The sequence below is a fragment of the Aotus nancymaae genome, unplaced genomic scaffold (assembly GCF_030222135.1).
Source record: "Aotus nancymaae isolate 86718 unplaced genomic scaffold, 86718_ANA_hifiasm-v0.15.2.pri h1tg000022l_1, whole genome shotgun sequence".
NCBI classification, from domain to species: Eukaryota; Metazoa; Chordata; class Mammalia; order Primates; family Aotidae; genus Aotus; species Aotus nancymaae.
The window spans coordinates 46,595,648-46,623,467 of NW_026988435.1; the positions used below are offsets into that span (position 1 = coordinate 46,595,648).

General features: G+C 56.8%; 2 protein-coding genes across 7 annotated transcripts in view; both read left to right on the top strand.

Annotated features, from left to right (window-relative positions):
• TRAPPC10 (trafficking protein particle complex subunit 10) overlaps positions 1 to 2,811 on the top strand; it is a 93,373-nt gene extending 90,562 nt beyond the window's left edge. For all 4 annotated transcript variants that reach the window (XM_021669400.2, XM_064380209.1, XM_064380210.1 and 1 more), the window contains one exon: positions 171 to 2,811. In XM_021669400.2, coding sequence (XP_021525075.2) covers positions 171 to 409 — 239 coding nt within the window. In that variant the 3' untranslated portion in view covers positions 410 to 2,811. The remainder of the gene's footprint in view (positions 1 to 170) is intronic.
• A 1,418-nt stretch (positions 2,812 to 4,229) lies between these two features.
• Positions 4,230 to 27,766, top strand: PWP2 (PWP2 small subunit processome component). 3 transcript variants are annotated; one of them, XR_010343947.1, is made up of 21 exons: positions 4,230 to 4,300; positions 5,853 to 5,965; positions 10,404 to 10,498; positions 10,826 to 10,925; positions 11,280 to 11,423; positions 11,844 to 11,979; positions 12,271 to 12,500; positions 14,193 to 14,336; positions 14,689 to 14,759; positions 15,224 to 15,360; positions 15,671 to 15,819; positions 15,956 to 16,103; positions 16,280 to 16,430; positions 17,509 to 17,689; positions 19,975 to 20,122; positions 21,769 to 21,877; positions 22,628 to 22,693; positions 23,536 to 23,754; positions 23,850 to 24,000; positions 24,310 to 26,436; positions 27,174 to 27,226. XR_010343947.1 is itself a non-coding variant. In XM_021669444.2 (21 exons), the coding sequence occupies exons 1-21, from the start codon at positions 4,283 to 4,285 to the stop codon at positions 27,349 to 27,351; spliced, it is 2,763 nt and encodes a 920-aa protein (XP_021525119.1). In that variant the 5' UTR covers positions 4,230 to 4,282; the 3' UTR covers positions 27,352 to 27,766. The 3 variants fall into 3 exon arrangements, 2 of the variants coding, with proteins under 2 accessions (XP_021525119.1, XP_021525120.1); XM_021669444.2 differs by having other exon boundaries at positions 24,310 to 24,384; positions 27,174 to 27,766; XM_021669445.2 differs by lacking the exons at positions 4,230 to 4,300; positions 5,853 to 5,965 and having other exon boundaries at positions 10,409 to 10,498; positions 10,687 to 10,925; positions 24,310 to 24,384; positions 27,174 to 27,766.
• The last annotated feature ends 54 nt before the right edge of the window (positions 27,767 to 27,820 follow it).

Genomic DNA, 27,820 nt, shown 5'->3' on the forward strand with positions numbered 1-27,820 from the left:
GTTAGAAGTCTTAGGCACCTGCTCTGAAGGCCGAGCCTCTGTGTGCAGAGTGCTCTGGAAAGGGGCAGCCTCGGGTGGCAGCCTGCACATTCAGCCTGGCTCCGTGTGGCTTCGCCAGTACCCGGGTGAGTGTCGGCGCACTTGGGTCTGATTTCCTGTGTGTTTTGCAGACAGCTGGATAGAAAATGACAGCCTGTCAGTAGACAAGCACGGGGACGAGCAGCCAGACGGCAGCAGCCTCGGGAGCAGGGGCAGCGTGCACTCGGTCTGCAGCGGCGAGCACAAAGGCCTGCCCATGCCTCGGCTGCAGGCGCTGCCGGCCGGCCAGGTCTTCAACTCCAGCTCGGGCACACAAGTCCTGGTCATCCCCAGCCAAGACGACCACGTCCTGGAAGTCAGTGTAACATGACAGCGCCAGGGTGAACACACGCCACAGCCCAGCTGGGAGTGCACTTTATGGGACTGTGACTGGACTCTTCTCCGTTGTGGCTCCAGTAAAACCTTCCGTGGTCCTGCCTGGCCCTGGGGACATCAGAGAGTGTCATCATGCAGCTGGCCAGCTGAGTTCTGTTGTTTTCATGCCGCCCGTGATCTCAGATTTCCTGCTTTTCTCACCCATCCCCTGGCTGGTGTCCCGCGCCGCTAGCTCAGAGCCCCAGCCTCCCTCCCCCTACCTCACACACTGCTCGTGAAAGCTTCCACCCACGCCGTCTCCATGAAGCAGCCTCTATCTGCTGGCTCTTCGTGGAACGCCATTTGTCTTTCAGGCAGACACTCAGCAGGCCTCGCAGTCGTAGTGACACGTGTGTGCCTTTCTGGTCACACAGCTGCCCAGTTTCCTGAGCGGGGTGGATTTGTGTCTCCTAAGGGGTAAAACAGCTGTTTACCGCAGATCCTCTCATTGTGCTTTTCTACAGTAACCCCCTTCTGGGGGAGGCGGGTGGGGGAGGGAGGGATCATAACCCCTTCTGTGCCTTGGGATGCCGGAGCTGGGGGACCGGGAGGCCCATCAGCTGGAGCCACATGAAAGGTACTGAGGAAAGCTGAGACCCAGCTGTGAGGAGGGCCTCACTGGTGAGGCTTATTAGGGATAAATGTTTTTGGAACCCTGCGGTCCCCCATGGTGTTGATGGAATATCATATGCACTGGGAATTAAATATGTACTTAATTTAATTATCATTATATATGTGGTGGTTGACATGTTGTTTTTCTGTCCCCTTTAAAGTCTTTACATGTAATTGTAGCTGTATAATCATTATTTTTCTTCTGCACCTTAAGTCTTAGAAATTAAGATGTTCCATCGTGAGGATGAGAGAGGTCCTCAGTGTATTTTTAGTCTGATTGTGGGGAAGGACTCAAGTCCTGGAATGTCCTCTGCTGGTCTACTGAGTTGCAGTCACACTGTTCCAATGGATTATTTGCTTTTGGTTGTAAATTTAATTGTACATAGGTTGATTTATTATTTTTACAAGTATAGACTAACTGATGTAATGTTTATAAGTTGCACCAAAAATCAAGGACAAAAATAAGTGTGTTTGTTTTTACAGATGTGAAAGTCACAGCTTGTAAATAAGTGTTGTATGTATTAAACCTTTTCCAGCTCTCCAAAGCTTTGTATTTTTGTACATATGAAATAGAGTACTCTTAATTTACTGGGCAAGTGTGCTTGGAATTGAACTTGACAGGATTAGTGCAAGCAGACGGAGTGGGGTCCAGCAGCAGGTGGCCCTCATGTGAATCCCCGTGGATGTGCGAGTTGTGGAGAGGAGCACCGGGTTCCTGCCTAGCGCTGTGCTCGCTCGCAGGAGGGGTGGGGCGTGGAGGAAGGAGGCACAGGCCGGGGAGCCGTGACACAGCGTCATTTCCAGTATTCTCTGTGTCGTCTTAGCTCATTCAGTAAATAAAGGTGGGATGATTTTTTTTTCCTCCTACGTCTTTTTCATTTGTAGAAATTGGAGATGTGTAAAGAAGATAAATAATTGTGTATTTAATTAAACTTTCCAGAAATTTATCTTCCTCATGTGCAGTTTAAAACAAACAAACTTGGTCAAACTAGTTAGCAAATTAGAACTTCAGAATCTAACCATAGTTTAGGGTTTCTAAAATAAGGTTTCTTATCATAAAAATTGACGATTGCCCTGCATTTCTACCAAGTCCTGTGAATAAAGAGATCTGAGGTTTGATTCTGTCCTATCCACGTAATCCACGTGGTCAGCCTGGGAGCCTTCCCCAGTGTACAATGTAGCTTTCTCTCTTACTTTCTGGAAGAGGGGATGTGATTAAATGTTTCATTTATTACTCTTTGATTTTCTTGTAACTGGTTCTACTCCCAGGTTGAAATTATCCAATTACGTATATATTTAGAAGAAGAAAGTGAAGGGGAAATTCAAAATGTTTATGGCGCTGTCTTCTTGCCGGAAAACAGTATAAAATCAAATTTATCACAGCTTTTTCCCCTTAATTACCCAAAAGATCTTTTGCAAACTGTGTTACATGAGTGTTCTTGCCTCTTTAAGACAAGAGAAGATTATGTCACCCAAAACTGTCATTTTTTTCTTAATGCTCATCATAAAAGTACTAAAATAGTAACTGTAATTGGATTTTTATTGTGTTTTATGTAAAGTAAGGTTTATGTGTTTGAGACAAGCTGGTTTTGCTGATAAAGGTGTAAGAGATGTTAAATAATTGTGAAGCCAGATATACAATGTGTGTGTTTCAAAAAGCAAAGAATTTGAAGCCGTTTTACAAATATCTGTGGAACATGTAAATACTGTCAAATGAAAAATAAAGTAAGTTATAATTTTTGTGAATTTCATGGGATGTCCTATGACTGGAAAAATTATAACTCCTCTGATTCTAATGTGCAAATTGTATTTAATCTGAAAATGACTTTACCTACAACAGTTCTGCTGTCAGCACAGCCTAGGAGGGTCAGATTCCATATTACTTTTAGTGGAGAGGCTAGATACCGCATCCAGAATTAGCAGAGAAAATGCACACAGGCTTCTATTCGGTTTTTCTTTAGTGCTTAAAATAAGATTAAATCAAACACTCCGGGTTTGTATATAAAAGGAAAAGCTGTACTACTTTTTATAAAAGGGCAGATTGGGCTGATCTAAATATTTTCCTTTCAACTTTGTTCTTTAAAATAAATCCTACCTGGTTTTTAAATTTTATTTTTCATGAAAATGCTCCTTTCTCTACATTTATTCATCCTATATATCAGGCTGTAAGACCCACAGCCATCATTAATCCAATGTGTTGGGATTCTGTGACTGGAAAAGGTGACAAGTTGGTGACTTTGACACTGCAGGTATTAATTACATTTTCATGGTTTACTATGAAAAGTCATTTTTCATATTATGTAATATATTGTTAGATTAAAACCATTGTATTAAGGCTGTTTAAAATGTAAGCACTGTAATTCTGAAAATATACATTTTAAGAAGAAACTGTTTTGCCCTGGATCTTTTGCTGCGACATGGTGTGACAACAGTGTGTAATATGAAGATTTTCTTGTTTTCTCTCCCTAGTCCTTGCTCCTGACACTTGGGCATAGCCTTTTGGGAGGGAAGCCTTCAGGACTTTGTTTATTTTTTTGAGACAGAGTCTGGCTCCGTCACCTATGCTGGAGTGCAGTGGTGCGATCTCAGCTCACTGCAGCCTCTGCCTCCCAGGTTCAAGTCATTCTCCTGCCTTAGCTTCCGAGTAGCTGGGACTACAGGCATGCACCTAATTTTTGTATTTTTAGTAGAGATGGGGTTTCACTAGGTTGGCCAGGCAGGTGAACTCCTGACTGCAGGTGATCCAGCCGCCTTGGCCTCCCAAAGTGCCGGGATTACTGGCGTGAGCCCCCGCGCCGGCCAGCATTCGGGACTTCATTCTTAATTCCTTACCCAGTAGCGAAGACATTCATAAGTGCAGGGATCTCGGGTGCTGTGGACGCTGCTGTCCCGGGTGTGCCAAACTTGGCCTCGGCTCGGAGAGCGCTCTGCGCTGGAGCGCGCGATAGTCGCGATAGTCGGGGACACCCTGCCGTGTGGCTCCGGGGTTGTGGGCGGGACCCGGAGAAGACTACGCCTGGGAGGAGCCGGTCGCTGGCGCGCAAACTCCGCCTTGGGGGCGGGGCAACGGCAAGGCTGCTCCCACCTCCTGGGGCGCGGCGCGCGGTGATGCGGGCCCCGTCCCGGAAGTGCGCGCTGTGGGCGGTGCCGCGCGGACCCAGAAGTGCTTCTGTGGGCGGCCGCGGGCTTGAGCGGCTGCACGCGTGAGGCGGCCAGGATGAAGTTCGCTTACCGGGTGAGCGTGGGCGGCGGGCGGCGGGCGGCGGGCGGCGGGCGGGCTGTGGGATCGGCGCGGCTCTTCCGGCAGACGGCGCCTGAGAGGGCGCTGGGAGCGCGTGGTCGTCTTTCGCGGCGCCTGGCCTCGTGGGGTCCGCCGGCAGGCTGAGCGCCCAGGGCCCTGGGGACGCAGGGCTGTGGCGGGGCTCCTGGGAGAGCTGGGACGCAGGCGCCGACGGCTCCTCGGAGGGAACAGGGACACTTGCCGGGGTCGCGGGCGGATTTTTAACCTGAGAATGTCCCAGCCCAAAGTCTGGGGTCGGTGCTGTCAGGGAGGGCACAGCACCCTCGGGAGGGATGAGGCGGTGGGACCAGGCGTGGGCGCAGGCAGGAGGGGTGAGAGGAGGGGGACCCGGGGCCGGGGCCGCTCCCTAGCGAGGGAGCGTCCAGGTGAGCGGAGGGGCCGGGAACCCAGGTGTGAGCTCGGTTTCCCGAGGCGGGGGGAATTCCTGACGCGGAGGCCGGCACTTCTGAGAGCCGGGGGTGGGAGGACTTGTCCCAGATGTAAAGTGCAGGAGGCGAGTGAGGCAGAGGGGGCCGCGGAGCCGGCCCGGGGGGTCTCCGCAGCCTTTGCTGCAGCTGGCTGGGTATAGGAACGCCCGTGTTTCCGGCAGTGGCCCTGACTGTGGGGCCTCCAGGGTTGCGCGAGCCACTTGCTCTTGGGCGCACCGTGAATACACTTGTCCTGTGGGAAACTGAGCATGGTGCTGGCCCCTCCGAGTGCTGCTGCTCTGCCCCTGTGCTGGCGGAGGCACCGCTCTGTGCCCAGCACCAAGTCAGAAACCATATCCACGTCCTCGCAGGCCAGGACTTCATCCACTCCACATTCTTGTTGCGGGGTGGCAAAAAAATGTGCCTTGGAGCTTACCTGGCCGCTTAAAGTCCTTCTGCTCACCAAGCTCCTCCCTGAGGTCCTCAGGGCGCTGCCCACCAACAGCTTCGGGGCCTGGCTGATGCCTTCTCATTTAGGTTCCAGCTCAGGTGACCCCCCCCAAAGTAGCCCTTCCTCCCACACTTCTCATCCCCCTGCTGCTAGGGAGAGAGTGAAAGGTGTGCGTGTCTGTGCGCACGGCAGTCTCCAGGGAACGCTTGTGCTTGAGAATTAGTAAAGAAATAAGGAGGATGCCAGCTTGCAACGCTTCTGTATGCCCTGAGTTCTAGGCACTTTTGGGGTGCTGTTCCGTTAGTGCAGCTTTTCTCTTGGTGAAATGTGGACTCCGTGCCCCTCTTCACCTAGCAAGCGCCTCTTGTCTTCGGAGGCTTCCTCAGGGCTCACAGGGGCATCTTAACCCATCTCGTCTCTGTGGCAGCTTGGGCTCCCCGCCCCCCGCCGGCTTCTCTGGTCTCCTGAGGATCAGGCTCACCTTACTTCTTACTCTCTCACTTAGGAAATGTGAACGGCCCCCAAGGTGGCATTCCCTTGCCTCTCTCTGCCCAGATGCCTCACTTAGAGTTTTTCTGGGAGTCGAGACTGTTTTCTTGGTGTTAAGACAACTTTATTTTCTTTTTAGTTTTCAAATTTGCTGGGTACGGTTTACCGGCGTGGGAACCTAAATTTTACCTGCGATGGAAATTCAGTTATCAGTCCCGTGGGCAATAGAGTCACTATATTTGACCTTAAAAAGTAAGTATGTGATGGAAGTGGTGTTAATAATAGTGGTATTATTATCATGGTTTTTTATGTAGCGTATGAAAGCTGACAGTGTCTTCTGTGGCTTCCTTTTAATGGTACACCTGTTAATTAAGGCAGCCCAGGACAGGGCTACAGGACCTATTAGGGTCAGCAGATCACTTGTGGAAATTGGCAGCCAAGACCCGGTTCTAGTGCCTTGGCCAAGCCCCGTAAAATCGTGTCACTTGGCTGTGTTACCTGGGAAAGGACCTGCCTTTGCACTGTGGAGGTTGGGTCGGGGGAAGGGTGTAGCTCGGGATTAGCCCTTTCCCCATCAGGGAAGGCCCCTGAGGGCCAAGCGGCCAGGGCTGCTAGGGGAGAGTAAGGCACCATGGACCCCCGCTCGGTAGCCCTGCTGCTACGGGGCCTCACCAGTCAGACAGGCAGGCCCAAAGCTTCCAGCTCTGCAGCCGGGGATGAGTTTGGGTCGCCGGGGCTTGGCCGTTGCACTTTGCTTCACAGCTCGTGCAGCTGCTTCACTACAAAGCGAACGTTTGTGGAAACCCTGCACGGACGAGTCGGCTGGTGCTGCTTCCCAGCAGCAAGGGCTCATTTCACGCCTCTGGGTCACATTTTAGTCACCTTTGCAATATTTCAAAGTTTCTTATACCTGTGAGGGTGATCTGTGATCGTCTTTGCTGTTACTATTGTAATCGTTCTGGGGTGCTGTGATCTGTGCCCATGTGAGACAGCAAGCTCAATGGAGAGGCACTGTGTGTGATGTGACTACCCACCAGCCGGCCGTGCCCCACCCCCATCTCTCTCCCTCTACTTGGGTCTCCCTATTCCCTGACAGAAACAACATTGAAGTTAGGCCAGTTAATACCCTACAGTGGCCACTACATGTCCATGTGAAAGGAAGGGTCACCACTCTCATTTGAAATCAGAGCTAAAAGTGATTAAGCTTAGTCAGGAAGGTATATCAAAAGCTGAAATCGGCCGAAAGCCAGGTCGCCACCACACAGGCAAGTTGTGAATGCAGAGAAACTTTTGAAGGAAATTAAAAGTGCTACTCCAGTGAACACACTAATTATAAGAAAGCAAAACAGCCCATTGCAGCTATGGATAAAAGTTTGAGTGATCCGGATAGAAGATCAGACCAGCCACAACTCTCCCATAAGCAAGTCAGAGCCTAAAGCACAGCAAGGTGCTACCTCGCCTCAGGTCTGTGAGGGCTGAGAGAGGTGAGGAAGCTGCAGGAGGAAACTTGGAAGCTGGCAGAGGCTGCTTCGTGAAGTTGAAGGAAAGAAGCCATCTCCACAACCTGAAAGTGCAAGGAGAAGCAGCAGGTGCTGATGGAGAAGCTGCAGCGGGTTTCCAGAAGATCTAGCTGAGACCGTTGATGAAGCTGACTACCTAAACAACAAAATTTCAGTGGAGACAAAACAGCCTTCTATTGGAAAAAGATGGCAAGGTGCAGTGGCTCATATGTGTAATTCCAGCACTTTGGGAAGCCGAGGTAGGCAGATTACTTGAGACCAGCCTGGCCGACCTGGCGAAACCTTGTCTCTACTAAAGGTACAGAAATTAGCCAGGTGTTAATCCTAGCTACTCAGGAGGCTGAGGTGGGAGAACTGCTGGAACCCGGGAAGCAGAGGCTGCAGTGAGCTGAGATCTTGCACTCCAGCCTGGGCGACAGAGCAAGACTCTGTCTAAAAATACACAAAGTTTTAAAAAAAGAAAAAGATGCCATCTAGGGCTCACAGAGCTAGAGAGAAGTCAATGCCTAGCTTCAGGTGACAGGCTGACTCTCTTATGAGGGGCTGATGCAGCTGGGGACATTAACTGGAAGCTAGTGCTCATTCACTGTGCTGAAATCCCAGTGCCCTTCAGAACTATGCTCCAGCTCCTCTGCCTGTGCTCTGTAAGTGGAACAGCAAAGCCTGGATAACAGCATCTGTTTAGAGCATGGTTGACGGAGTATTTCCAGCGCATTGTTGAACCCGCTGCTTAGAAAAAAACGTTCCTTTCAAAATATTCCTGCTGATGGACACGCACCTGGTCACCCGTGAGCTCTGGTGGAGATGCCCCAGGAGATACATCTTCATACCTGCTAACGCCACATCTCTTCTTCAGCCTGTGGGAGTAATTTTAACTTTCAAGTCATCTCATTTAAGAAATACGTTTTGTAAGGCTCTAGCTGCCACAGATAGTGATTCCTGTAATGGATCTGGGAAAAGCCAGTAAAAAGCCTTCTGGAAAGGAGTCTCCATTCTAGATGCCATTTCGTGATTCATTCAAGGAGGTGAAAGTGTCGACATTAACAGGAATTTGAAAGAAGTCGAGTCCAAGCTTCGTGGATGACTTTGAGGGGTTTGAGACTTTGGTGGAAGAAGTTACTGCAGACGTGGTAAAAATAGCAAGAGGATTAGAAATGGGAGCAGAGCCTGAAGATGGGACTGAATTGCTGCAATGTCATGATCAGTCTTGAGTGGATGAGGAGCTGCTGCTTATGGGTGAGCAAAGCAAGTGGTTTCTTGAGATGGAATGTACTCCTGAAGATGCTGTGAAGACCACGGAGACGACAACAAAGGATTTAGAATACGACATCAACTTAGTCGATAAAGCACTGGGAGCATTTGTGACGGCTGACTCCAAGTTTGAAAGAAAGAAGGTCTCTTTTGGGTAAAATGCTATCAAACAGCATCACATGGCACAGAGGCATCTTGTGAAAGTAAAAGTCCATCGATACGCCAGGCTTCATTGCTGTCTTGTATTAGGAATTTGCAACAGCCACCGCATTTTCAGCAACCACTGCTGTGACTGGTCAACAGCCATTCACATCGAGGCAGGCCGTCTACCAGCAAAAAGAGGAAGAGCCACTGAAGGCTCAGATGAGCATTAGCAGTTTTTAGCAGTAAAGCGTTTTTAAATTAAGGGATGCACATTGTTGCTTTAGACAGAATGTTAGTGCAGACCAATAGAATACAACGCACACGAGCAGAGTGTAGCGCATACTAATAGACCGCAGCGTGCACGAACAGAGCTCAGCACACACGAACAGACCGCAGCACACACGAACAGACCGCAGCACGCACGAACAGACTGCAGCACGCACGAACAGAGCTCAGCACACACAAACAGACCGCAGCACGCACGAACAGAGCTCAGCACACACGAACAGACCGCAGCACGCACGAACGGACCGCAGCACACACGAACAGACTGCAGCACGCACGAACAGAGCTCAGCACACACAAACAGACCGCAGCACGCACGAACAGAGCTCAGCACACACGAACAGACCGCAGCACGCACGAACAGAGCTCAGCACACACGAACAGACCGCAGCGCGCACGAACAGAGCTCAGCACGCACGAACAGACTGCAGCGCGCACGAACAGACCGCAGCACGCACGAACAGAGCTCAGCACGCACGAACAGACCGCAGCGCGCACGAACAGAGCTCAGCGCGCACGAACAGACCGCAGCACACACGAACAGACCGCAGCACACACGAACAGACCGCAGCACACACGAACAGACCGCAGCACACACGAACAGACCGCAGCACGCACGAACAGAGCTCAGCACACACGAACAGACCGCAGCACACACGAACAGAGCTCAGCACGCACGAACAGACTGCAGCACGCACGAACAGACCGCAGCGCGCACGAACAGAGCTCAGCACACATGAACAGACCGCAGCACGCACGAACAGACCGCAGTGCGCACGAACAGAGCTCAGCACACACGAACAGACCGCAGCACACACGAACAGACTGCAGCACACACGAACAGACCGCAGCACGCACAAACGGACCACAGCACGCACGAACAGAGCTCAGCATGCGCGAACAGACCACAGCGCACACGAACGGACCGCAGCGCGCATGAAAAGAGCTCAGCACGCCCGAACGGACCGCAGCGCGCCCTAATAGACTACCCCATGCTGTTTACAATATGGCGTAAACATGACTTAGCTGTGCACGGGGAAGCCAGAATGTGAGTGCCTCTCTCGACTGCAGTATCACGCTTTCTGCAGCATCTCCGAGGGACTCCTGGACGCCTGTTGACCATTTCTCTGACAACAGTGTTACATGGGTGCGCTGTCATGGTGGTCGATCTCTGTTGGGTGTTGAGTGTGCGTCTGATATTCTGATGTCACACTGAGGCGGATTCTTGTCATCCTACCATCCTGGAAGTAGAATTGATGTTTTCAAAGCCCATTTTTAAGGCTTTTAATGTGTTTCACCAAAGTCCCTCCAGGGACAACATCGTTTCTTTCTTGGGAGTAGGGGTGTCCACAGGTGGGCTCTGGCACGAGGGGGTCCAGTGAGATTGGAGGCACCGTGTGGGGAGGGTGGGCCGCTGGTCCCGGGCCAGGCCTGGCCTGTCTCATGTGGCTTGAGGACCAGCTGCACACTGTGATTTTTATCTTTATCAGCAACAAATCTGACACGCTGCCCCTGGCCACTCGGTACAATGTCAAGTGCGTGGCGCTGTCCCCGGATGGGCGCCTTGCTATCATCGTGGATGAAGGTACTGGTCCTTGGTGTGAGCAGGGATGGAGGGGACCAGTGAGGAGGGACTCAGGGCTATGTGGGGCCGAGATGATCCACTCCCCAGTTACTTCTGGGTCGGGGCCTTAGTGGGGATCGGGGGTGCGGGTGTCATGGGCGAGGCTGTGTCCCTGTCGCAGGATGTGTCTGTGTTATCACCTGTGGCAGGGCAGGGCCTAATGGCTCAGGCACTCTCAGTTCTGACGCCTCACAGTGGACACGAGAAAGGCCTTCCTGCGTTTTTCTGTGCTGTCTATCTGGAGTGGCCCCGGGGCGGCTGCGCAGTCTCACCTCTGGCCTCCTGCAGGGGGCGATGCGCTGCTGGTCAGCCTGGTCTGCAGGTCTGTGCTGCACCACTTCCATTTCAAGGGTTCTGTGCACAGCGTGTCCTTCTCCCCCGATGGCAGGTAAGGAGGGCGGCTGGCGGGGCAGGATGGGGGCGGGAGGGGATCTGCCACAAGTGCCAATGGCGAGGCCCCCTGCCCGGCTCTTTTCCCTGGGCCCCGGGTTGTCACGTTGGGCACACGGTCCCATCTCTGGCATTGGTGCCCCCCTTTTCTGGAGCAGAAGGCTTGGTGGGGCCCGGCTGCCCTCCCTCTGGGTCTGTTTCTTCCCTGACTTCCGATTCCTGTGTTTCTTGGCCTCCGTCCTGCAGGAGGCGGGACTCTGGAAGGCCCAGGCGGGTGCAGACTGAGACTCCACAGTGGCCTCGGGGCCGCTGCTGGTGGTGAGGATCAGCCGTGTCCGCATTCCTTCCGTAGGAAGTTTGTCGTCACAAAGGGCAACATTGCCCAGATGTATCATGCCCCCGGGAAGAAGCGGGAGTTCAATGCCTTCTGTCTGGACAAAACCTATTTTGGGCCTTACGATGATACCACCTGCATCGACTGGACGGATGACTCCAGGTGCGGCCTCGGAGGCACGGAGGGGGCGGGGCCTGAGAGTGGCACCGGAGATGGGTACCTCCCTTGGGCAGCTTCCTTCTGCAATGGCGTCTCGGCCTTCTTTGGGGCTGGGCGCCACCCACACCGTCAGGACTGGTTGGGTGGCTGTGGCTGGGCGTCCTGCCCCTGAGCCTGCGCTGGCCTTTCACCTGTTTGTCATGGAAACAGTATGCTGCGGTTGGCTCAGGCGGCGTCTGGGAGGCGTGAGGAAGACAGGCAGGCGGGGCCTGTGCCAGGGCAACCCCCACCGTGCCTGGAGGCTTCTCAGCTCACTCTGAGACCACGTGGGGCTGTGGCGGTCTCCATGCAGCTCTCTGGAGAGCGCACCTGTCTGCCTTGTCCTGCCCAGCCCTGAGGAGGTGCCGTCTCCCTCTTTTCCAGGTGCTTTGTGGTGGGGAGCAAAGACATGTCCACCTGGGTGTTCGGAGCGGAGCGCTGGGACAACCTTATCTACTACGCACTGGGGGGACACAAGGACGCCATCGTGGCCTGCTTCTTTGAATCCAGCAGCCTGGACGTACGTCCCCGTGCCAAGTTCCCTAGCCTGATGGTGGCCAAAAGCGGCTGGTTCAGGGAGGCCCCAGGCTGCAGGTAGCCTCTTCCTGCGCTTCCTCCGGGCTGTTCCCGTGTGGCCCAGGGGCATCGGGGGACCAGCAGCAGCTGTTGTGGCCCATTGAGAATTGTTCTTGGAGTTTGGAGGGGCCTTCGGTGGTGCTGATCCCTGGATCTGAGCTGGAGGGAGGGGCCAGGTTGTGGCAGGCGGGCCAGCGTGGCTGGGGCCGGGGTGACCCTGCGCTTCCCCTCGTAGCTGTACTCACTCAGCCAGGACGGAGTGCTGTGCGTGTGGCAGTGTGACACGCCCCCCGAGGGCCTGCGACTGAAGCCGCCTGCGGGCTGGAAGGCGGACCTGCTGCAGCGGGAAGAGGAGGGGGAGGAGGAGGAGGACCAGGAGCGGGACAGAGAGACGACCATCCGGGGAAAAGCCACTCCGGCCGAAGAGGAGAAGACGGGAAAAGTGAAGTACTCGCGGCTGGCCAAGTAGGTCTCCGAGGGGAGGCGGGGTGCTGGGGGCACTCCTGTGGGCATCTCTTGTGCTCAGAGAAACCTGGGTGTGGGGTCCCTGGCTGGGGAGCAGGAGGTAGAGAGCAGGCCGGCATCTGGGGGCCCCGGTTTGAGTACCATCGAGTGCTTGGGTGTTGACCCTGCCCCCTAAGCAGGGTCCCTGCCTCGGCTGTCTGAGCTGCCTGTGTGCCCAGGGCTAGACAGAGGGTGGTGGGTGGGGATGCGTAGGGGGAGGGAGGTGTGAGGGCACTGCATGGTGGGACAGCAGCACCTTGGGCCCCGAGGGGATTGGGGGTGTCTGTGGCCCCGCCAGCTTCTGTGGAGTTTGGTGGGGGATAGTCCCTCGGCCTCGTGTGGGGAGACTGTGAGGAGGAGGCATTTGGCAAGGCTGGAGGGAGAGGCTGGGGTGTGAGTGGGCACAGCGGTGGCCTGAGTCCTGCTTCGGGGCCTGCCGGTGGGTGGTCCTTGGTGCTTTTTCGGGCGCTGAGCTGGGCGGTGCAGCCCCACGTTCGAACTCAGCCCCCCAGACGAGACGAGACGAGACTGAGCCTGGCCCCGTGGACCGCCCGTGGGATGGCCTTCGCTGTGCCCGGAGCCCTGACAGAGATGCCGCCCCGCATCTGGGCTGTGGGGGAGGCTGGTCAGGATCACATGAAGGCAGAGTTTCCCGCAGCCATGGTGTCTCTGTCAGCCGGGTGTCCCAGCCTGGACCCATCCATGCTGCAGTTACTTGGCACCCGCTGTGTGCAGGGCTCTGAACTTGGTGCTGAGACACACCACCCGCCCTAGTGAGGCCTCTCCGCTGGGGAGAGGTGCAGTGATGGGGTGGCTGCATGCGGAAGTGGGGTCTGCCTGTGGAGGGAGCCGGCGGCCGGAGCGGGCTGCGTTTGGAGTGTGTTGGGTGGGTGGGTGGGAGCGGTGGTCACGAGAGTCTTGGGTGTGAGGAGTGAGGGGCTCGCTGGGCTCCAGTGCGAGGAGGGCGCTCTGCCAAGAGCAGCAGAGCGGGGGTTGGCCAGAACGGGGCCCGGTGGGTCAGTCCCTGTGGGGACTTGGTGTGCTGGAGTCAGGACTTGAGCAGCGACTGGAAGAAGAGGAAGGGACGATGGGAAAGGAGGTTCCAGGCAGCTCCAGGAAGACTGTGCGTGCTGGGCGGGGACCAGGGCTGTTAAGGGTGTGAAGGGAGGGCCTCCTGCACTGGCAGCCAGCGGTCCTCGCTTGTTAGGAGGGATGGGGGCCAGAAAGAAGAGGGAAGGACTAGGGCTGAGCTGCACTGTGACTCGGGGAGGTTTTGAAGGTGGGGGAGCTGTCAGGTCACCTTATTCTGTTGATGGGGACTGAGGGTTCCTTAGAGGAGGAAACAGCAGGATGGGACCGGGGGTGCCCGGTGGCCGTGCTGTGCCCCCCGCACCTCCTTTGTCTCCCGTGGGCACTGCTCCCTCTGGACGCATCGCTAGCTCTGCTGTGGGGCCACCTGGCAATAGTGGAGACCTTGTGTGAGGTTCCCTTGGGGTCCCGAGCTTGAGATGGAGGAGGGCAGCTTCAGGGCCTGGGATGAGAGGGAGAGGCTCCTCCGGCCTGGAGCTGTGACCTCTGCACTGGAGCCCTGAGCGAGGCGGGATGGCAGCCTGGCCCTGTGCTCCTCACCACTCTCCTCCCTTGCCAATTCAGGTATTTCTTCAATAAAGAAGGAGATTTTAACAATCTGACAGCTGCCGCATTTCACAAGAAGTCTCACCTCTTGGTCACTGGCTTTGCTTCTGGAATCTTCCATCTTCACGAGCTGCCGGAATTCAACCTCATCCACTCGCTGAGGTGAGCCTTTGCTCGCAGTGGGGTGTGGTTTTTATGCACTCACCGAAGTGATCCTTCCACTTCAGCCTCCTGAGTAGCTGGGATTACAGGTGTGTAACACGACACCTGGCTGCTTTTTAAATGTTTTGCAGAGACGGGGTCTTGCTGTGTTTCCCAGGCTGGTCTTGAACTCCTGGGTTCGAGCAGTCCTTGTCTCTGCCTGCTGATGCCCCTGCACCAGCCTTCTGATACTTGAACTGAAGTGAATTGCTGGAGTCTGGTGAATGGAGTGGGTTGTCGGGGCCACGCTGAGCGCACGCTGGGGCTTCAGCCGGGGCAGACCGGCCTCCTGCTCACAGCCTGTTCTCTGCAGCATCTCAGATCAAAGCGTCGCCTCAGTGGCCATCAACAGCTCTGGGGACTGGATCGCCTTTGGCTGTTCAGGTTTGTCCTGGGCCCGGGTGGTAGAGATGGATGCCCTGTCAGGGACTGCTGCTGCCTGGCTGCAGGCCTGCTCGACAGCCACCCACTGGGGATGCCCTCCCCTCCTCCAGCCCATTGTCATGGGGTGCCTCCCCTCCAGCTGCTTTTTATGGGGTGCTCTCTTCTCCGGCTGCTGGCCAGGGGTGCCCTCCCTGCCCTGGCCCTCCTCAGACATCTCTCTGTCTTAAGCCCCCTTGCTCAGGGGTGGGAGGGTCACAGCCCCATCTCAGTTGTGACCAGCGGCCACGGGGTCGCGTAGGCGGGGTCCATCACTGGCTGGGGGAGCTGTGGTATCGATCGGGCGGTGGTCTTGGCCTGTGCTTGGAGGTCTGTGCGTTTCGCCCCGTTCCTGGCGGCTTTCTTGGGCCTGTGGGACGTGGGAAGGTGGGCCTGGGCCGGGTACAGCGGCTCCCCAATGTGCACAGGTCTGGGCCAGCTGCTGGTGTGGGAGTGGCAGAGCGAGTCCTACGTGCTCAAGCAGCAGGGCCACTTCAACAGCATGGTGGCCCTGGCCTACTCACCCGACGGACAGTACATCGTGACCGGCGGGGACGACGGCAAGGTAGGCTCCTGTCCCCGTCCTGTTGGCCTCTGTGCTGGCCCCGGGATCTGTGGGCTGTGGCCTCAGGCTGCTGCCTGCCTTTCTAGTGAGGCTATACTGGAAGCAGCTGTGGGCACAGGGGCAAGGCTCTCAGGATGCGGCATCACGTGTAGGGGTCTCAGCGATGGCGTATCAGTCACAGGCGGGGGTCTGAGGGGTGGTTGGGTACAGGGGCAAGCATCTTAGCTGGGGCGTTACGGGAACGGGGATCCCCGCCGAAGCCGTGGCTCACAGGCTTGGGGTCTGCCCTACCCCTGTCGTCCTGCCGCAGGTCAAAGTGTGGAACACCCTCAGTGGCTTCTGCTTCGTCACTTTCACGGAGCACTCCAGCGGGGTGACTGGTGTGACCTTTACTGCCACCGGCTACGTTGTGGTGACCTCATCCATGGACGGGACCGTGCGAGCCTTTGACCTTCACAGGTGAGGTCTCTGCTCAGGGTTGGCTCGGGACAGGCTCCCCCAACGCAGAGGTGAAGGTGGAGGGAGAGGCTACAGTGTACCTGGTCCGGTGCGGGGGACCCTGGCGTGTGACGCTGACCTTGGCTCTTCTCTGCAGGTACCGGAACTTCCGCACCTTCACCTCACCACGCCCCACCCAGTTCTCCTGTGTGGCGGTGGATGCGAGTGGGGAGATTGTCTCCGCGGGGGCGCAAGACTCATTTGAGATCTTTGTGTGGTCCATGCAGACAGGCAGGCTCCTTGACGTAAGCGGCCCGAGGGGCTGGGCTGCGGCTCGGGGAACAGGGCCCCCCTGTCTCCTGGGAGAGGAATGCAGGGAGCTGAGGTTACACTCGCAGGGCCCATGCCTCTGGCCCAGCCCTGCCCAGAGAGCCGCCGTGGCCCTCACCTCCACTCTTCACACCGCCTCGTTCCATGGTAGGTTTTGTCCGGACACGAGGGGCCCGTCAGTGGTCTGTGTTTTAACCCGATGAAGTCCATCCTGGCCAGTGCCTCCTGGGATAAGACGGTGCGGCTGTGGGACATGTTTGACAGCTGGAGGACCAAGGAGACACTGGCCCTGACCTCTGACGGTGAGCACGAGGCAGTGGGCCGGAGCGGCGGCCTGGGGACCAGCAGTGTGCTGTCACACCCACCACCCTGTTCCTAGTTGTGGGTTTGGTGTGAACCTTCTGGTGGGAAGGGTGGGTCGCTCGTAACCCAGACCTGCTAGTTTGGCAGGCCCGGAGGTTGGCGATACCCAGGAGACAGCAGATGGGTGGGTCGGGCCAGCGTGGCTTCCATGAGTGCTAGTGGGGTTCCCGCTCCATTGGCGAGTGTGCCAGGCAGGACAGAACAGCTTCCCAAGGGCAAAGGGCCACCGCAGCTGCTCCCTGATTTCCTGAGTTGCTTTGAGTTTGAATATTGTCCTCCAGTGTGTAACCGGAGCTCTGCCAGGATTGTGTCACTGGGAGAAGGATGAGGGAGCCATGGTGGGCCCAGACGCTGGATGCAGCCAGCCCAGGCATCTGTAGACCAGGAGGATGAGGGGGCCGTGGGGGTCCCCAGGATCTGCAGACTGTGGTCTCAGGCTGCTGCCTGCCTTTCTGACCAGGCTGTACTGGAGGCAGCCATGGCCTCCTGTGTTCACATGGGCTATGGCTGTCACACCATAGTGGCGGCATTAAAAGACTGCGTGGCTCACAAAGACCCAGCCCGTCCATGTTCGGGTGTGGACAGAATCTGCCACCCCAGGAGGCTGGTTCTCCCTGCTTCCCGCTGCCTCACCCACTCCCGCCTGGCACTGGCCAGTCTTTTGGTGTCACACGTGGCTTCTTTGCAGAGGCTTTGTATTCTCATCTGTCCAGCCACCCTCAGTAACCTTGACCATCACTCACCTATCAGCCTCACCTTCCCGGCTGCCCCGTTCATCGGGCCTTTGTGGGTCCTGCGGCCCCAGCTGGACCACCTGGTGCTCTTCACTGGTGCTGAGTTGTTCCCTCACCCACTTGGGTTGGAGCTTCTGGGAGGAGATTCTTGCGTACCAGATCCAACAGGCGCTGGTCTGTTGGGGGTGCCAGGGCGCGCCTGGTCTCCAGCCAGGGCGGTTGGTGGGCCGCCCACGGGAGACTGGGTCTTCACTGGGCCTTACTTTATGTCTCTTCTGTTCAGCCTTGGCTGTGACTTTTCGCCCTGATGGTGCGGAGCTGGCTGTGGCCACGCTGAACTCACAGATCACCTTCTGGGACCCCGAGAACGCAGTGCAGACTGGCTCCATCGAGGGCAGGCACGACCTCAAGACGGGCAGGAAGGAGCTGGACAAGATCACAGCCAAGCACTCAGCCAAGGGGAAGTGAGTGTCGGCGCCGGGCCTCCTGATTCCACACCGCGGCCAGTGGCCAGCCGGGCTCCTGCGGCTTCTCCGTCTTTGGCCTTGTCCTTCTTTCCTGAGACCGTCGAATCCTGTGGGTGGAGGCAGGGGCTCCTGAGCCCTCTGGGAGGGGCCACGTCCTCCTTAACTCCTGGGCTCGCACAGCCCCTAGCACAGGAGGTCGCCTGCATTTGCTGCACCTAAACTTGTTCAGCTGAGAGCCTGCATCCACTTCCAAACCTTGATCCTGAGTTAGAACATCGTCCTGGGGTATGGAGGGGAAAGCAGCTGGTGCCCGAGTTCACACCGGAGACCTGGCACTTGGGGAGGCTGAGGCGGGTAGGCTGTTTGAACCCAGGAGTTCGAGACCAGCCTGCGCTACCTGGCGAAACCCCATCTCTACAAAAGAGACAAAAATGAGCCAGCTGTGGTGGTGCATGCCTGTGGGCCCAGCTAGTCTGGAGGCTGAGGCAGGAGGATTGCTTGAACTCAGGAGGGCAAGGCTGTAGTGAGGATGGCATTGTGGCATGGCACTGCAGCCTGGGTGCTAGAGCAAGACGCTGTCTCAAAGAGAAACACCAGAAAACAGCCCTGGCACCCTCCTTAGAGTAAAAACGCAGGTCCTCAGTCACCTCACCTGGCTAGAGAGTGCCGTGTGGACGGTGAAGACAGTGTCCCCTTGTCTTAACAGCCGGGGGCCAGTGTAGCGCTGACCAAATAGCCTGTGTAGGATCCTAGCTGGTCCATGAGGGTCACCTGGGTGGCAGTCAGGCCTAGGAGCAGGAGGAGGATCTGTGGGGTGTGCCCAGGTGGGTGTGGCGTTGGGGCCTGGACCTGTGTCCCAGCGCTGGCTGAATTGCCTGCTTGGGGTCCTGGCTGGGCCGTGAGGGTCACCCAGGTGGTGGTCAGGCCTAGGAGGAGCTGGGGGATCTTTGGGGTGTGCCCGGGTGGGTGTGGCCTTGTGGCCTGGACCTGATTGGTCTCAGGAGCTCAGGAGCCTGTTGAGTAGAGGGTCTTCCTCCAGAAGGAAGTAGCACCCTGTCTTGGAAGTGGTGTGAACACCTGTGTGCAGTCCTCGTGGGTTCACCCTGAGTGTAACTGCTGGGTCCTGGTGGTTCTGTTTCCAGCATGGAGGAGCTGCACGGTTGCCATTCCCGTGAGGAATGCAGCTGGCTTCCGGCTTCACCTCCTCGCCAGCGCTCGCTTTGTCTGTGTTTTAATTGGAGCTATTCTGGTGGGTGTGAGTTCGTATCTCGTAGTTCTCATGGTAGTTTCCGCAATGACACTGAGCGTTTTCCATCTGCTGCTTGGATGTTTTAAGTCTTCTTTGGAGAAATGTCTGTTCAGGTCTCTTGCCGTTTTTTAATTGGGTGGTTCTGTTTTTTGTTTTTTGATTTTAGGGTTTCGGTGATGTCTGATGTGCAGATATTGTTCTGCGTTGTGAACTGTCTTTCCACCGCTCTAGTGGCGCTCTTGACGTGCAGAACTCAGTTCTGATGACATCCAGTTGGCTCATTTTTTCTGTTGTTCAATGTTCTCTGCTGTCATAGCTGAGGGACCTTGCCCACCCGAGACATCTGTTGAGCGGGGTGGTGAGGGCTGGTTTCTGGTTTCTGCGGGACTGAGCAGACGTGACTGAGAGGAGGCTGCTTAGGGTGGAGGCCGACCGGCCTCAGTTTTGTGCTGACATCAGCAGAGAATGCCATTTTTTGCGCCATTTGGTCCTTTTGTGAAAAAGACATTGCCTCTCCAGAAACCAAAGCATCTAAGGATGGTGCTGGCTTAGAGCGGAACCAGGTGACGGCGCCATTGGACATTGTGGGTGTTGAGTCTTGTGTGAGTTGAGGCAGTGAGCCTTGGCAGAGGTTGCTGAGGGTGGTGTTTGCTTCCTAGAAGGTTGGTATAGGGCCTTCTCTATCTCCTAAGGTTAGTTTTAATTTTTTTATTTTTGAGACACGGTCTTGCTTTGTCACCCAGGCTAGAGGACAGGAGTGTCCAACTCCTGGGCTCAAGTGATCCTCCCACATCGGCCTCCTGAGTAGCTGGGACTACAGGCGCATGCCACCACACCCAACTCATTTTTTTATTTTTTGTAGAAACAGGTTCTTGTTATGTTGCCCAAGCTGGTCTTGAACTCCTGGCCTCCAGCAGTCCTCGCACCTCAGCCTCCCGAAGTGCTGAGATAACGGCCCATAGTTGCTTTTCAGGAGCCGCATGCCGAGGCTTCCACGGCAGCCTCCCTAAGTCCACGTCTCCTCTCCACCCAGAGCCTTCAGCACCCTGTGCTACTCCGCAGACGGCCAGAGCATCCTGGCGGGAGGCATGTCCAGGTTTGTGTGCATCTACCACGTCCGCGAGCAGATTCTCATGAAGAGGTTCGAGATCTCTTGTAACCTGTCTCTGGACGCCATGGAGGTGAGCCAGCGGCGCAGGGCCAGCGGTGTGGCTTCCCGTCCAGTCGAGTGCGTTGGGCTCCTGCATTGGGCACTCCTGTCTCCACGGGGCCCTGGGCGTAGTCGTGGCAGCTGTCCTGTGTTTAAGTGCACGGCCCTCACCTGCCCCAGCAGAGCCCGGCGTGGAGCCCGGCGCCTCCCTGAGCCGTGTGTGGAGACGTGGCCCCCAGCCTTTTTGGCACGTGGCACCAGTTTCGTGGAAGGCAGTTTTTCCACAGACAGGGTTGGGGGGTTGGTTTTGGGATGAAGCAGTTTCACCTCAGATCAAGGTCACCAGCCTTAGATTCTCAGAGGGAGGGCGCCCCCCAGGCCCTCACATGCGTGGTTCACAGTAGGGTTTGTGCCCCTGTGAGAATCGAGTGCTGCTCCTGCTCTGTCAGGAGGCGGTGCTCACATGGTGACGCGAGCAGTGGGGAGCGGCTGTAAGTACAGATGAAGCTTTGCCTGTCGCCCCCGCACCGCTCACCTCCTGCTGTGCAGCCAGTTCCGAACCCTGGTGTGGATGACCCTGCCGGAGCAGGCTGCTAGAAGGCTGGGGCCGCAGGGTGGACGTCCGATACACGCTGACTCGGGAGACACGGATAACCTGTCAAGGAAGGAGTGAATCAGGAGGGTGCTGGCAGGCCCTGCCCGATGGCTTCCTGCCCAGGGTCCCTCGTGGAGGGCTCTGCACTCACTGTCCCCACTGGTGCCTGCCCTCCCCTCTCAGCACAGCCCTCGCCTCAGGTCCCATTCACACACTGGCTCCTGCAGGACCTCGGGACGAGGGTGAGGGAGTCCTGGAAGCCTCTAAGCAGGGGTGTGGCTGCTGGGTTCACCTGCCCATGCCCTATCGGGGCAGCCGCCCACCAACCCCTCGGTGTTTCTGGGGGAAAGTGTCCTTGGCATTTTCCTGAGGGAGCAGATGGCCGTCCTCCCTGTGAGCCCCAGCCCTTGTGGTGGTGGTAGCAATGCCAGCATGCAGACCTCCGTCCACCCCCTCTGCAGCCTCCACACCTGCCCCACTCCGCAGCCTCCACACCTGCCCCACTCCGCAGCCTCCACACCTGCCCCATTCCGCAGCCTCCATCCACCCCTGTCTGCAGCCTCCACACCTGCCCCACTCTGCAGCCTCCATCCACTCCCCTCTGCAGCCTCCACACCTGCCCCACTCCGCAGCCTCCACACCTGCCCCACTCCGCAGTCTCCATCCACCCCCGTCTGCAGCCTCCACATCTGCCCCACTCTGCAGCCTCCATCCACTCCCCTCTGCAGCCTCCACATCTGTCCCACTCTGCAGCCTTCACACCTGCCCCACTCCACAGCCTCCACACCTGCCCCACTCCGCAGCCTCCGTCCACCCCCTCTGCAGCCTCCACACCTGCCCCACTCCGCAGTCTCCGTCCACCCCCTCTGTAGCCTCCACACTTGCCCCACGCCACAGCCTCCATCCATCCCCTCTGCAGCCAGCTTTGCAGGGTGGGTCCCTGGGGAGCTGCAGGGCTCTCCCTGTCCGGGTTCTGGACAGGGCTGAGGCTGGTCTGGTTTTGGGGTCAGAGCAAGGCGGGAGAGGAGGGCCAGGCTGTGGGACTGTCAGAAGCAAGGCAGCCACTGCTTTCGCTGTTCTAGGAATTTTTGAACCGAAGAAAAATGACAGAGTTTGGCAACCTGGCACTAATTGATCAAGACGCTGGGCAGGAGGATGGAGTGGCGATACCACTGCCAGGCGTCAAGAAAGGTGAGCAGAGGTTCCTGCCACGTCTGTCCACCACTCACCCTTCCTGGGGGACCGTGGCGTGCTGTGTGTGAGAAGTAACAGTCACTGTGTGGTGACGTTTGCTGGACATTGGGGGTGTCGAAGGCCCAGTGGGTTGGCGCCAGTGCCATCAGCCCCTGTGGCAGGAGGAGCTGCCCATGAGTTGCTGCACGCGGCCTCCCTGTACTGGCGGGACCCGTCCATTTGCTCTTGGGACTGGGTGTCCCGTCTGCTGCACGGCACACGGAGTGTCTGGCGTGAGGCCCTGTGCACCGCACAGAGAGCCCAGTGCTCCAGAAGTCCTGGGGCCGCCTGGGTCCGGGGTAGACCACCCTGACGGGACACTTGGCAGCCAGAAACCCTGAGTGCCTCTGCGTACAGGCCCAGGGTGCTGTGGTAAGCGCGCAGACCCACCCCTGGGCTGGGCCAGGGCCCTTTTTGGGGTTGGCTATGCAGTCTGCTGGCCAGGCTGGCTTTTCCGGGGGTATCTGCACCAGGGACTAGGCCATCTGCTTGGCAGCTCCCCCAGCACAGGCCTGCCTGCCGCAGCTGCAGCAACAGAAGGGCCACTTGTGCCGCCGCCTTGTGCAGGGCCGAGTGAGCAGAGGCTGCTCCTCCTGATGGGCCCCCACGGCACCCCCAGGCAGCCGGGAGACTGCAGGATGGCATGAGTTGTGGGGAGGGCAGCCTGGGTGTGCTGCCCAGTAACCGATACTGGTTCTTCTTCTCCAGGTGACATGAGTTCTCGGCACTTCAGACCCGAGGTCAGGGTGACTTCAGTCCGCTTCTCTCCCACTGGTGAGCACTGGGCCGTGGGCTGCTGGTCCTGGCGGGCACTGGGGCATCTGTGCCAGGGCGAGGCCGGCCACCATGGAGCTGCCTGTAGGCTTCAGGCTGTGCCCTCTGCCCCTGGGTAAGAACATGGTGGTGCTACAAGATGACTGTTGTCCCTGAGGATGGGTGGTCATGATGGTGCCAACCTTAGATGCCCTGAGCTTTGAAGCGTGGCGGGCCTGGCACGCCCTTGCTCTAGCAGCTCCTCGAGTGCCATGCAGACGCTGCTCACCTGGGGCGGCCCTGCTGTCATGGAGAGCCGGTCTCCTCTGCACTGCCCCCATCCTCTCGCAGTGGGGAGGAGGGTCTGGGCCACAGGTCTGTGGGGCCTGGCACGGTGCACATGGTCGTCCCCACACAGAGGAGCCAGGAGCAGGGTTATCGGGGAGCATGCTCCAGTAAGACTTGAGTGTCAGGGTCAAGAGCAGAGAGGCCCATGGGAGCCAGGGGTCTGTGCGCTGGGGCCCAAAAGCTGGCTGCCTCCAGTGCACTGTGGCAGCACTGAGCAGGTGCCGCAGAGACCACAGGGCCTGTGGAGCTGAAGACACGGAGCCTGGCAGAAGACTTGGGAGAGGAGAACACCTGTGTGTCCGTATTCGCTTGTGTGTGCAGGAAATCCCTGGGCTACCTTCCAGGATGCGCCAGTTGATTCCTTCCCAGGGGAGTTGAGGGGCTAAAGGCAGATGGTTCCTCTTGACTTTTGTACTTCGTTCCACGGGAATGGACTTGATACTGTTTCTTAAAAAAGGAAAACAGTTGGGAGGAATGAACTTAAGTTTTTAGAAAAGCGCTGCTCCATTTCCCAGGGCGCTGCTGGGCGGCCACCACCACGGAGGGGCTCCTCATCTACTCCCTGGACACGCGCGTGCTCTTCGACCCATTTGAGCTGGACACCAGCGTCACCCCCAGGCGGGTGCGCGAGGCGCTGCACCGGCAGGACTTCACCCGGGCCATCCTCATGGCCCTCCGGCTCAACGAGAGCAAGCTGGTACAGGAGGCCCTGGAGGCGGTGCCCAGGGACGAGAGTGAGTCGGGCTCCGTGTGGTGGGCGCCGGGGCGTCCTCCTTTCTCCTGGTTTGAGTCATTTGCAGAATAAGCCTGTTTTTTTTCCTTTGTGCAGTTGAAGTGGTCAGCTCCTCCCTTCCTGAATTGTATGTGGAGAAAGTGCTTGAGTTCTTAGCTTCCTCCTTTGAAGTGTCTCGCCACGTGGAATTCTACCTCCTCTGGACTCAGAAACTGCTCATGTTGCATGGACAGAAGCTGAAGTCCAGGTAGGAGCATCTCACTTGCTGTTCATCTGTGCCTCGGGTCACCTGACCGGCTTGTCTTGCTGGTTAAAGGGAACCTTTACATGCAAATGTAGCATGCAGGGAGCCCACTGTGACACGGGCTGAGCCTCACACACTCAGGGAGTCAGCATGCGGGGAGCTCCCTGTGACACAGGTGACACCCTACGCTCAGGGAGTCAGCATGCAGGGAGCCCACTGTGACACAGGTGACACCCTACGCTCAGGGAGTCAGCATGCAGGGAGCCACTGTGACACAGGTGACACCCCACACTCAGTGAGTCTCCTTTTCAGAGCCGGGACCCTGCTGCCTGTGATTCAGTTCCTCCAGAAGAGCATCCAGCGTCACCTGGACGACCTGTCAAAACTGTATGTGTGGGTGTCGGCCTGGCGGGTGGGCAGGGCTGCACTGTTGCCTGCTGGCTCTCACTGGGAGCGCTCCTGGTTGTAGGGTCCAGCCCTGCAGGGTCCTGTGAGCCCCTCTCTGCTGGTGCAGAGACGAGAAACTGTAGAAATAAAAGACACAGACGCAGAGACAGAGAAAAGAGAGTTTGGGCCCCGGGTCCACTGCCAACCAAAGCGTGGAGTCCAGCAGTGGCCCCGAGTGCCTGGACGCTCTGACGTTTATTGAGTACAAAGCTGGGGGCAGGGCAGGTAGAGTGTGGCCTTGGTGGTTGGTGACAGGGTTAAGTACATCACGTGTCATACAGGTAGGGGCCCAAGGCTTTCTAGTAGCTGAGATGAGGTAAGGAGCATAATGTGTCAGCACTTTTTCCATACTTTCAAGAGAGAACAAAGACAGTAAGATTTACGCTACTTTTACCGAGTATCCCTTCTAAGAAAAAAGAAACCAGGTGCAGAAGCGGAACGTGAGAGTGGACATGGAACGTGACCGCTGAAGCGCAGCCTCACAGAGAGACAGTTAAGCCCCCGGATGTCTGCGGGCCTCCTGACAGCGTCAGACCTACCGCAAGAGCTCGGAGGAGCGGAGTTTTCTCCTAACTCCTGGGGGAAGGAGGCAGCTCAGTTATTTTGGACGTCTCCTTCCCTAGCTGGCTAAATAGCGGGCGCTTTCCCAGTGCTGGCACTGCTGCCCAGCCAAGGCGCCCTCCAGCAGCCCTTACACGGGTGCGACAGAAGGCTTAGAGCATCTTGCCTTAGGGTCATTCCTTTCACAGTGTCACCCGGGTTCACACTTCTGACCTGAGAGGCATTAGTAAAAGAATTAGGATCACCTATGAGTAACTAAGAATGACTAATCACGACTACGGTTATATTCGTAGTCACCTTCTTCTTCATTATTTGTATGGAATAGGCTGAGGCTTCTGGCTCCTGCCTCGGCACTTACAGGGTCTTCTCCCTACACCTGGTGTCATCTGATTTGAGGAGCAAAGGAGCCCGTGCGGGAGGTGCTCATCTTCTCACTGTGGGTGAACGGCACCTGCCGGGTCACCCCGGGGTTGGCCACCCTGGGAGGTGGCCTGGCGCTGAATGGAAAGCACGGTGACAGGCACACAGGCTGCAGGTGGCGCCCCGGGTGCGGCCGGAGTCTTCCAGGCTCTTACAGGGATTGCCACATTCGTAGAACCAGCAGCGTTTCCTGGATTTGCAGGTCACCCGCACGGGCAGTGGGCGTGGTCTCAGGAGTCCCGGAGGTGTGGCTGCCCTGAGCCGTGGCTCCCCGGGGAAGGGTGCTGCTGCTGCTGAGAGGATTCATCTGAGGGCCTGGGACGGGCCCGGCCTCCAAAGTCCTTGCTCTGCAGGGGCGCCTGCCTCCTCTGTCGTTTCTTTGTGGTTTGTGCCGTTTTTGTCCCTGGCCCCAGCAAATCTCCCTCCCTGAAGGTCCAGCAGAGCCTGGACTGGGCAGGCCTCAGAGTAGCCGTGTGAGGGATGGCTCCCTCTGCTGCCCGTCAGTTACCAGGTTTGCCGGCTGCGTTTCTGAAAGGCCTGTTCTCTGCCCTGTGTGCGAGTTGCTCCGTCCAGGGTTCAGGGGCTGAGGCCTGAGTTTGGGCCTTGCGGGTTCGTGTGGTTCTCCCGCCAGTCCTTGAAGTGTCTCTCAGTCTTTGGACTGAGTCCCAGAGTGTAAGTGGAGCCTTTCCTCCCATCGTGTTCTGGCTCCTCTACAGAAAGCCGGGGTGTGCCCTGATCCGCGACTTCAGTGTCAGACATTCCCTCAGCTGAGGTGTCCTGGACTTTGCACAGAGCTCCGTAGACGGGGAGGGCTGTCTGGCTCCTTTATTTATTTATTTTTAAATTCATTATTTTATCATTTTTTTTTAGCAGAGTCTCGCTCTGTTGCCCAGGCTGGAGTGCAGTGGCGCTATCTTGGCTCACTGCAACCTCCGCCTCCCAGGTTCAAGTGATTCTCCTGCCTCAACCCCGCAAGTAGCTATGATTACAGACACGCACCACCACCCCCAGGTAATTTTTGTATTTTTAGCAGAGATGGGGTTTCATTGTGTTGGTCAGGCTGGTCTTGAACTCCTGACCTCAGGTGATCTGCCCGCCTCCGCCTCTCCAAGTGCTGGGATGACAGGCGTGAGCCACTCCCCTGGCCAAGCTCCTTTAGGTCTGTTCCCTCTTATGGGAGGTTTTCGGAGTTGTTTAGGCGCACCGTTCCTTGGACTTCCTGTCTAGGCGTTCGCTGCCCATCTGGAGGGCTGCCACTGGCTGTGGGGAGTCCCGCATGTGACCTGAGATGCGGCGGGCGGTGCTTTCCTTCTTTCTCGTCCACTTACCTTTCAGTTCTTCTTCACGGGGTGCTTTGCTATGTAAAGTGATGGCGGTGTCACTTTTCTGCTTCATTTCATTAACTCAGGAAATTAACGGATTCAGAGTGTGCCTTCCTCCCCTCCCGTTCCAAAACACCGCATTGCTCTGCAAGAGCGGTCTCTTCCTAAGCGTTTGGTGGAACTTGTCGGTGAAGCCATCTAGGTTGGGCCCAGTGGAAGGGCCAGAAGGGATGGGATGTTCCAGTTGGGTCCTTGAAGGTCCTTGCTGCCCCGGGCCGGAAGGGGCAGAGCCAGACTGCTGGGGTGGAGGGCCCGGCGTGTCCAGCCCCCGCCGCTCTTCTTGGGTTGCAGAGAAGGGGTTGGGTTCGGGACAGGCCGAGGCCCGGTCGTTGCCGGCACTGACCCTTCCCTGTGTGTGATTGACAGCTGTGGCTGGAACCGCTATAACATGCAGTACGCGTTAGCAGTTTCCCAGCAGCGTGGCACGAAACGCCCCCTGGAGCCGCTGGGAAGTGAGGAGGAGGAGGCAGAAGCATCTGAAGACGACAGCCTGCACCTGCTCGGAGGAGCGGGCGGAGACTCTGAAGAAGAGATGCCAGCCTAGAGCCGGCCACTTGCAGCGCAGATTGTGCCGGCTAAGACCTGCCAGGGAGATGGGACCATTGTGCCACCTGGGCCAGCAAGGAGGAGGGGTCCAGAGAGCAGCTGAAATACTGTCACTGGTGGTAGGGACTTGTTTTCCTGCAAAGGAAACATGGAGCCCATCAGGACAGTGAGCTGACGGGCCACACCAGGGACTGGCATGCACTGGCACCGGCGCCAGGAGCGGGGCTGTGTGAACAGTGAGGAATTCTGAAAATGCCTCTCAGAAAGGTCAGTAGCTTCACATGAACTTTGTATGAGACTTATTTATATCTCTAATATAAAGGTTTGATAAAGGACTTAGAGAGAAAAAAGCTGGGGTTTTCTAACATGTGAGGATTAAGTCTACACTTCAAATTAAAAAGGCTTATGTTGAATCCTGGTGTTCTGTTGGGGCTCAGGACCTGCCTGCACACCGGGGCATCTGTGCT